Source organism: Molothrus aeneus, chromosome 8 (genome assembly GCF_037042795.1).
Source record: "Molothrus aeneus isolate 106 chromosome 8, BPBGC_Maene_1.0, whole genome shotgun sequence".
NCBI lineage: Eukaryota > Metazoa > Chordata > Aves > Passeriformes > Icteridae > Molothrus > Molothrus aeneus.
The window spans coordinates 30,998,624-31,009,094 of record NC_089653.1 but is presented as its reverse complement, the minus strand read 5'-3'; the positions used below and the strand labels follow the sequence as shown (position 1 = coordinate 31,009,094).

The following is a 10,471-nucleotide window of genomic DNA, read 5'->3' as shown; positions in this document are numbered from 1 at the left end:
TGGGGGGCAGTAGCACAGGAGTTCCCTTTCAGTGTTTAAAACGAGGAGACGCCAGCTGGTGCTGAAAATAAACTGATCAAAAATCAAAATGAAACCATTTCCCATCAGGGCAATTCACAGAAGCAGAGGTGTTGCACTGAAGTTCCAAGGGAGGTTATTCAGACCAGAATGGAATTAGGAAAGGAGCAAATTAGGAAGGAGCAATTCACCCACTCAAGAATAACTCTGTTACTCTGGGCTTTTCTTGACATCAGAAGGTTGGGAGCTTCAAAAGAGCAAGGGGGATGCAAAATTGTACCTGGCAATCATTCTCCCACAGGCTGGCAAAGTCTTTATCCACTGAGATGTAACAAGAGATTATGGTTTTTCCATTAGCATATTCTTAAAATTATGAGTTTTATTAACACAAGAAATTAAAAATATTTCCCACCCTTTATGAAATGGAGTTCCTGTTTCCCAAACAAGCCTCAGGAAGAGGATCTCTCTCCCCTTACCCTGTGCAATGATTTGTTTGAGGGAGCCAGCTCCATTCTTTTCCACACTCAGTGATAGAGGATGTTTAAGCTGCTTTATCTTTGTTGAACAATGCTGCAGATATGAATCCCATCACATTCACTCCATGGACAAGTTTACACTTCTTAGATTACAGTGACACTGTGACATTGCTGTAATGTTCTTTTCCCCTTTCCTTTTTTACTGTGTTATATTGGTTTCAGCAGGAGCCCACATCTGAAACTTTCATTGTGGCTTCAACCTGTAGGGCTGGGAATGAAGATGAAATGGGTTTTTCTATACACAAATGCTCTGTAATGCTGATAAGGGCTGTGAACAGAATACAGACTAACAGAACAGAATTGTGTATTCAGCCTGCTTGGTAAAGGGGATATTTTTCAACAGTCTGTTGAGTAGCAATAAATTATTTGTAAATATCACCCTCAATGGAATGGGGAGTCCTTTCTCCTAATAACACTGACAGACACAAAAACAACTAATAAAATTCTCAAGGAGATTTTTGACAATAATCTGCCTCTTGGGAGCCTTCAGAGCCCCCTCCTCTGTGTGTCCAGCAAGGGGCACTGGGCAAGCCTGTTGGAACTAACAAATCAAACTTTCCCTGGCTGAGATCTCTTCCAGCAATTATGTGATGGGCTTGGATCTTAATTAGCAGCTCTTCTCTCTTAGTCTGAATGGTGTCAGAAGGCCACTGAGAGTGATGCTAGCTAGAAAGTTTTGAGCTGTTCTCTCCAAACCAGAAGTGTGACAGGAGACTCACCAGTCCCTCCCAGATCAGGTGTGAGTGTGCTCAGCCTATAACCTGAGAAATGGGAAAAACAGAAATCTGCTTTTGCTCCAGCTGTGAATCAGGGGGAGAATTCACTTGAACTCAGGAGTGAAAGTGCATTTGGAAACTTCCCTTTACTGACTGCCCTTTCTCACTGCAACACTAAGCATCACTGTCACATTTTCTGGAAAAATCCCCTTGCCCAGGATTCTTCTCCTGGGAAGCTGGGAAGGCTCAGAGAAAAAGGAAAACAATATTATCTCATTTGCTTCTCCTGTGTTTTGCTGCTTTGGATTGTGGTTTGGAGATTGTTTATCCAACGGGTAAATGTTTGATTGGTTTCATGTGAATTGTTTTAACTTAATGACCAATCATGGTCCAGTGGTGTCAGGACTCTGGAGAGGGTCAGCAGTTTTTAATTATTATCTTGTTAGGCCTTCTGTAAGTATCCTTTCTCTATTCTTTAGTATAGCTTTAGTATAGTATTATTTAATATAATATCATAAAATAATAAATTAGCCTTCTAAGGCTAATTGGAGTCAAATTCATCATTTCCTCCCCATGATGGGGGACCCCAAAAATACCACAACTAAGAGCTGCAAAAGCCTTAAAATTCTTTAAATGCCCTTTGGCTTAAAAAGTGAGAAATTCTGTGTATTGGACAATGGCAATCTGAGCTCTCTGGCTGGAGCTTGTCTGGATTCAGTTGGGCAATTCTGCAATTTCATCTTGTCCTTTTTGGAGCTGCACTCTTGTCTTGTGGGTGAATGTTGCTTATATATTAGTGCATTTATTAGACTTGGAAATCTAATTAAGATGAAAAAGAAGGAAGACAAACATCATCCAGAAGAAGGTGTGTACATGTCACCATCAATTCTCTTCCCCTTCTCATCACCAGGAGAGAAGCTGCTCTGCAGATGGAAAGAGCCAGGCACCCAAAGGAGCTCAGAGAGCACAGTGCTGTAGGATGTAATTAAGCACAATTACATCTGTGAACAAGAGGCCAAATAAAAGCAAGCCATAGATAATCACTGTTATAAAAACCAGAGTGTCCTTGTGCCCCATCTACTCCTAGAAATAAACTTGGTTTAGACCACGTTAAAATCTAGTACAATAATGCATGGCTGCTGCAAATCTGCCAGTCAAATTAAGAGCTTTTTTGGCAAACTAACAGAGAGACTCAGTCCAAAGGTTTAAGGTTTCTGGAGCTGCTTCAATTGGGTTTCATGCTTGACTTTCTGCAGTCCTCCTGAACTGGCTGAACACATCACTCTGCTGTTTGCACCCAGCCAAAGCACTGAGAGAGGATTTTCTATTTCACGCCCCATTCATACCTTGCTACTCAGATTATGCAATGTGAGTTATCCCAAATGCCTCTTGCTTTTCCCTTTGGAAAGTTTTTTTTCAGAAAATAATACAGGGCAGATCTTCACTTCTGTTACTTCAGCATACATCAGTTGCAGCTCAGATTTTTTATTACAGTTATCTGGGTTCAAGGTTTGGACCAGTTTGAATGCTTTTTCTTTTTGTTATTTCTGCAAGTTTCAGCAAAAATCCTGTAGCATCTGCAAAAAGAATCTCAGTTAATTCAGTGCATTTGGAGTTACCTATCTGGTCTTGTCATTTTGATTTTATATATGTTGAGCAAATTTTAATTTAATGACAAAATGGTAATGTTTTTTCTCTGTTCAGACCATGTTCCTGAGCAGGGAGTAATTTGCACACCTGTAGAACAGGAGTTCTCTGTATAATAAACTGAATTAAACTGGGTGCATCCCAGTGGAAATGTCTAATTTAATTTTAGCCCCTTAGGACAGCAATGTAGGCATTCTGCTTATCAGATGAGTGTGAAATGTACTCTGGGTAGCAGGTGAGACTATTTATCTTGTAAAGATGAGTAATAAGAAATTTGATTTCAGATAATGTCTGTGGATGCTACTCCTAACTGTCCAACAACATGGTCCTGTTTAGCAATTTTAAGACAAAAAACCCATGTAAAGGCTTTATTCCACCTACAGAATGTGATGTGCTCAGTGATCCAGAGCTATTCTCCAAAAATTATTAGAATTTTAGTACCACAAAACAAAAATATGGCTTTTTCATAGGTTTGGGGTTTTTCCCCCCACAGTCCACAGCCAAGTATTTTTTGCCATGGATAGAAGGAAGGAAAATGAGGTTCTGTTTTCACATTAAATAAAAATAATTTGTTCTATGCACGGGGAAAAATAATAGAGGGCCAAATTAGAAAAAGCAACAAAATCTGAATGAATCAGCACAAATGCTCTATTCCTAACCCAGAGCCTGAGATTTCAGTCACTGTGGGGGCATTTTGCTGGTTGCCAGTCTCTCAGGATATCCCTGCTGTGTTTGATTTGATGTTGTCCTCCTGTTCTAGCCCAACCACGTTTGTTATTAAATATGGCATTTGCAGGGTTATTTGGGATATGGAATGGGAGCAGGGGAAGGAACCTGTTGGGTTTAGCTGGGTAGCAATTGCAGAATTTCAGCCTTGCAGTCTTACACTCTACCTTTGCCTGGAGAAAAGCTGAAGAGCATTATTTTGGTTAAAGGAGGGAGGCTGTTCCATTTTAACAGCATCAGTAATGACTCTTTATCAGTAACACTGTTTCTTTAGGGCTTTTTTTTTTGTGTGATGCTCTGCATGTTTAATTAATGAGAATAACTTGCTAAATTATATTCTTCTCAAAAAAATGATAACACACAGATGTACAAACCCACATTCATGTGTTGTTTTATTGGTGCATTACAACATTACATTTCCTTCACACTGAGAAAGCATGAGAGTAAAATACATTGATCCACAAAAATGCCTTCCCTACGCTGACTTTGCACTGGTGATTGTGGCACCTACAGATCCCTCCACAAGTTTCATTCCATTAAGTCTTTCATAATTTTAATTACATTTTAATCAAACCTTTTACATTGTCTCCTTTATGACTCTCGATTGAATTATTCCCATTAAAATGTGTTATTCTTTACTGCTTTTCTGAGATCACCAATTACTCCAGCAATTTCAGGTTTTATGCTGTATTACACTTCATGTTCCAATCTTTTAGCAGCCACTACTCACTTGAGGGCTGGAAGAGATTTTCCTCATCCCAAAGACAGCCTGTCTGTACCAAAAGCCATTAAAATATTCAGAATGTGTACATCAGTTAGAAGGCTCCACTCCATTTTGAGAATAAGCCAGATCTATATAAAAACATGCAAAATGCTCTATGCATCAGTATTAAACTTCTAATTTTGATTGAAGATTTATTCTTTTTTTAACATTTGCATATAACCTGGAAGACTAGGGTTCCTGCTGAAAGAAAGAGCTGATGGCTAAACCTCACCCTGGCTTCGGGGGCTCTCAGTAATCCTCCCACATGAAGTAATAGAAAACTATATTTGTTACAGAATTCTGTAGGGTGGTTTAAAAACTTCGTAGGAAGATTAAACCTCCATTGCACTCTGTGGATTTCTAGAATAAGATCTCAACCACACCAGAGGAGTGTTCTGTCAAATCCAGTGCAAATGCCAAGTAATTTTGCTTTGCTGATGCTGGTATTGTGAATTACTGTATATTCACCAGGAAAACCAGAGCTAAGTTCAACTGTCTCTGCTGTAGACCTCAGAATTCTGTAAGTGAAACATCCTCCCTCTGGCTCAGTTAAACTGTACCAGCTTTGCTTTTTTCTGGTTTCTACAGAACCTCCCGGGTTCACTCCTGTTACCTTCTGTTCCTTAATGTCACTTCCTATTTATAGCCATTTCCAAATATCATATAAATTTATACACAGCAAGGTTGCATCCTCTTGTACACAGTTATTAGGTTTATTTTTAAGGGGACCCTCATTTACTTGCTTTTTATAAAAATTCAAGTGTTGCCAATCAGGAAGCAGCTCTTCTCAAAAAAAAAAAAAAATCTACAAAGCTTAGCTTTGAGTAAAGTAAATGACAAGCCTTACATAGAAACATTGAGCTGTTTGAATCACAAAATGTCTAGGAGGCTGATGCATATTCCAACAGGAACACAGAAATTATAATCATGGCAGCAGTCTCCTCCAGTCTGAAGCACCGTAATTGTGGTCGTTGATCAACATTATCTTGATTGCTCCAAGAAATGTTCAAATGCCAGGGTGTGGTCTGGAATATTTTGCCTTCATTTTTCACAGGATACCTAAGGAGAAAAAACCTGGAATCTGACATTCTGCCATCCAAAGGTACCTCATCTCACAGGAATGTGATGTATACTGCATAGTGCATACCTAACAAACAGAATCCTACTGATAATAAATTACCTTCGGTCACACTCTTGTCAACCTTCTCCATACCAGCAGTGGTTTGATTCAGGTGAGTTCCAATTCAGGTACCAACCTTGGCAAGCACCATGCCCAAGAGCATGGTGAGCTGAAAATGTGGGATGGGATTGGTGGAAAACTGTCTCCAGCCTTCCTCTGGGTATGTTACAGTGCTGGAAACCACCACAGGCATTTGTGGTTGTGTGCCCAAAGTCACAAATGAGAATCTTTGCATTTCCTCAGGTCACCAATGCTGCAGTGAGTCACTACACAAGAATGAACATGGCACAACGAGATCCACAGAAAACTTTGTGTTTCTTTATCCTCCCAGTTTTAGGGGGTTTTAAACATCTGTTTGAAAGACTTCAGCTCGTTAAATGCAATGCGTGTTTTCTTTCAAATTTGTTTTGATGGTAAATACTGCAAGAGTTCTCAAAAATTGCTGATGGTCAATACCAAGTTTCTAATCCATCCTGTATGTTGTTGTTCTTAGTTGGTAATTTTAACAGCATGGAGTTTCTTGAAGGTGAGAATCATCCTGTGGAACTACTAATGCACAAGGCTTGGCTCTCACAAGCACTTCACCAGCCACACCTTTTGCCCTCTTAGTCATTAGTAGCTCAGAATGACCTTGGCAAAATTTGATAATTAATACAAAGTTCCACCAGCATGTGGAGATTTTTGTTAATGTCAGAAGGCAGCAAGATAAACGTAAGGATGATGCCCTAAATTATCAAATTACAGATGTTGAACACCTGATGAAAAGTGCTCTGTGTACTCGCCACCCATCGAAATCAATGAGTGCTGAAGATGACCAGAACTTTGTAGAAGATACTCAGTACTTCAGAAAATCTGTTTCCAGATCTAGTATATGCTCAACCACACCTCAAAGTTACTCTCTTGACCATTCCCCACGAGATTTTTTTAATAATGTTCTTTCCCCTTCCCTCGAGTAGTTCTACCTGCTTGCAGTAGACTGAAAACAGATAATTCAGCAAGTCAGTATGAACTTAAAATTTACCTTTAAAACTATGATGGTGCCATGGCATTAAAAATAAAATATTTAAATTCCCTTTATAAAAAGGAAAGAAACAAAAGAAAAAAATGTACATTAAGAACCACTGTTAAGAGACCAGTTTGGAGGAAATGTGAGAAGGCTAAAAGTTCATTCTGCACATTTCTCAAAGTCATACGGGACCTTCAGTAATTCCCTCCAGAGGCAGCCCAGTAGCATTGTCTGCTGTGGGTCTCTCTTCTTTCTTCACTGAGGTCTGATCCAGCAGGCTGACATAAGATTTGTGACAGGCTGTGTTGCCCAAAGGAGGGTAGTGCTGTCTGTAGCAAATATAAGCAAAAATGAGGCCAATCACCCCTCCAACGAAAGCATCTGCAGGAAAAAAGCAACAAAACCAGGAGCACATTACAAGGGGAAGCGCAGCCAGGAGTGAAAACTGCAAATAAAAGACATTTGGTTGATGTGAAAGTGTTTAACACAGAAAATGTGGATTTTGAATTTTCCTAAAGAATTTGGAACCAAATACCACACTGGACACATAAAATCCATCCTTGGGGACTTGTGCAATATTTTGAACACCCAAGCTGTAGATGGTTGGCTCAGTTTTGGGAGATGAACACTGGGAATAGAATGGACTCCATGAGGTATCAAACACTCCTGATGTTCCAGATCACAGCTGACCACTTGTGGGTGGGCAACCCATGGACCTTCCATTTAAAAAAGCAGACTGCCAAGAACAATCTCAAGCTGGATGAATTCTTACCAAAAGCATCTAAAAGGTCAAAGAGTAAGTATGCCTGTTAACTGATTTAACACCTCTTGAATATCTTTCTTTGATGTTTTTTTTAATATCCCATTCTCCTATCAGAAAATAAAGCAAGATAAGTAAGGCTATTGGATGAGATATTTGCAGCTCTCACACTTAGGCAATTTAAAATTTTCTATAGAGGATTCCTTCTGTTTCTGGTTATTAAAAGAACCAGAAAATACTCACCTCGTCTTGTGTTTCATTTACAATCAACAAGAGAAAAATTTCACTGGACATACACACTCTGTGAAAGCCTCAGATTTAACATGAAGAATAATGAAGTGAGGCAAAAGGAACTGGTTAAAATGACCTGACAACACATTTTATTTTCACAAGACTGATTCAGCACCACATCATCTGTGTGTACCTGTGATTCCATTCTTTTAATTTCAAAAAACCCAAAGTATAATAAAAGTGGTGAATCATTTAGTTTACTGGCAAAGAAGGGTAAATCAATACAAATTATTTTTGTCTAAAGTCCTTAAATACAGATTAAATACCCTGGTTTGGCATTGTTATTTTCATTACAATAAAGGCCATGTAGTTCAATTTTCAATGCATAATAGATGGTTTGTAATCAGTAGAGATGTGAGATGCCTTTTATCAGGAATGGCTGGAGCAAGAAAACCTGAAAAATTTAATAGTGAGGTGGATAAATCTAAGAAATGTGACTGTAAGTCACATTTGAGGAACAGGACTACATGGAATGACCCAGGAGATGCCTTCTAATCCTATGTTCTCTTCCTTCACACAAAAGGACAAAATTAATCCATCACAAATTAATATAACAGGGGCTCAAACAGGAATTTAAAAGGTGATTGTGTGCAGACAGTAACTTATCCTACCCACGCTGGAAGCTGACTGATTTCATCAGCCTGGCTCTACCAAACTATAATGATATTAAAGGTACTGAGGGCAAGGATTTTCACTGTACAGCATCAATCAACTCGTAAAAAACTTAGTTATTGTGACAAGACTAATTTTCTATAAGCCTGTGTTAGGTGCAATTCTCAGATAACTTGCACCTGCATAAACTGTTTTTACACAGTTAGACAGAAAAATGAAAACTATTTTTCACAACCAACTGTCCCTGCATGTAGACACTGAGAGTTTGAGTGACCAATCAATACAGAATAACAACTTGTTACTAACCAGTAAAGGTAACTGGCAAGAAAACTCCTAACCAATTAAGAGTCCCACACAAAGTCTGTTAATCTGTATAAAAATTAATTATGTGAATAAAGAATGGGCCTTTTTCCACCATGAAGAAAATGGATTCCCATGTAATTTATTCCCATAAGTTTGCAGCTCCATCTCCTTAAAATTCAAAGGCAGAACAGGAGCAGCTGTGATGAGCTGAGTCCCAAGCTCTGGGTGCAGTTTTCCTCCACCTTGTACAAAGCACATCACCATCACCTGCTCACCTTTCAGCCCATCCATAATTCTGGCAAGGGACAGTTCACACTGCAAACACCTGCTCCAAACCTGTACTCTCCACATTTCTTCCCACTCCTCCTTTTCTCTTTAACAGGGAGCTCAGGCCAAGTGTTTTGTGTGCCTCCTGCCAGCCTGGCAAGGCAGCACCTCATGCTCAGCAGGTTTGTGCTGGAGGCTCTCCCCAGCCCCAGTGTCACTGAGAAAAGGAGAAATGGGTCCTGAAACAAGACAAGGCTCTGCTGGAAAGCAGGAGGCTCCTCAGAGAGCGTGTCAAGGCTAATGGCTGGTGATGAAGCAGCTGCAGGAGCACAGCAGGGTGAGGGAAAGCATGGCTGAGATTGGTTCTGCTGCTGGGTGAGATGAGAAGGTGCTCAGGGGGACAGAGCAATGCAGAAATTAATTGAAATTATATGAGGAACCAACAGAATGCTGTGTGTTTGTGCTGGAATTTGGGGCCAGGCTTTGGTAGCAGAGGGAGCTGCAGGGCTGGCTTCCATGAGAATCTTCTCCATGTGCAACAGAGCCAGCACCAGGCAGCTCCAGGATGGGTCTGTCACTGGCCAAGACTGGGCACAGCAGGGACGTGGGAGCACCTCTAGGATAAGAGATGTAAAAAACTGGAAAAAAAAATCTGGACAACTGAAATAGCAGCTGGAGAGAGGAGTGAGAACATGTGAGAGAAACAGCCCTGCTCACACCCAGGTCAGTGAGGAAGGAGGGGCAGGAGCTGCTCCAGGCAACGTAACAGCAACTGCTGAGTGATCTCTCCCTCAACTTAACTTGATTCATGAACTTTTCACTGCATTTTCTCTCACCCTTCCAGCTGAGGAGGGGAGTGACAGACCTGGTGTCCAGCCAGGGTCAACCCACCACAGTGCTGGAAAACAGGAAACAGCATGGAACCAGTATGGAACTGAAATTTCAGGTAATTGAAAGGAGCACTCAGGACCTTGAGGGGAGCTCAATTTGCAGGGCCAGCAGTACAGTCCTAGCAATACCACAGAAAGCCAAGGTGATCCACATAACAGCATCAGAAATACCATGCATGGTATTTCTTATAGGAAAATAGCTACAAAGGTGGCCATAAAGAAAGTCAAGAAATGGGTAAAGAAATAATTGATGGCAGGGTTTTCTGAATTGTCACATGAGTGAGTAATTGATAAATAGCACAACCTCCTCCATCAGTTACAGAACTTTGAAGGACTCTGAGACAACAGTGACAGATGCAGTGACCTGATGGGTGTTGCACTCCAGAAGTGCCTGCTGTGAGGGAGGAGAGGATGCTGTGGCAGAGGCCTGAAGCTCTGAAGGTCAGTGCTAGCTAATCCAGCCTTGCTAGGAAACCCCAGCATCAATCCAGGAGCAAGGAAAATCTATAGCACAGCATGGTATTTTAACTCACACTATGCACTGAAACAGAAAAAAATAAAAGAAATATGTCACCCTGTTCTTCTAAAGTTCTTCTAAACCTTCTGATGTTTACATTTTTGTAATAGAGTTTCTCATGCACTTTTCATATAAATAATTGTTTTACATTCCTTTCTAGAAGAAAAGAGAATTGATAAACTGTTAGTTTGACCAGTGGAGTTAAAAAAGTAGCAATTTCATCCTCCAATCCATAATCA

At 40.2% G+C, this 10,471-nt stretch overlaps 1 protein-coding gene across 2 annotated transcripts in view; it reads right to left on the bottom strand.

Moving 5' to 3' along the window:
• Positions 1 to 4,010: 4,010 nt before the first annotated feature.
• PLPP4 (phospholipid phosphatase 4) overlaps positions 4,011 to 10,471 on the bottom strand; it is a 46,385-nt gene continuing 39,924 nt past the window's right edge. For both annotated transcript variants that reach the window (XM_066554515.1, XM_066554514.1), the window contains exons 7-8: positions 6,785 to 6,973; positions 4,011 to 5,465 (exon numbers count right to left, since the gene is read on the bottom strand). In XM_066554515.1, coding sequence (XP_066410612.1) covers positions 5,455 to 5,465; positions 6,785 to 6,973 — 200 coding nt within the window. In that variant the 3' untranslated portion in view covers positions 4,011 to 5,454. The remainder of the gene's footprint in view (positions 5,466 to 6,784; positions 6,974 to 10,471) is intronic.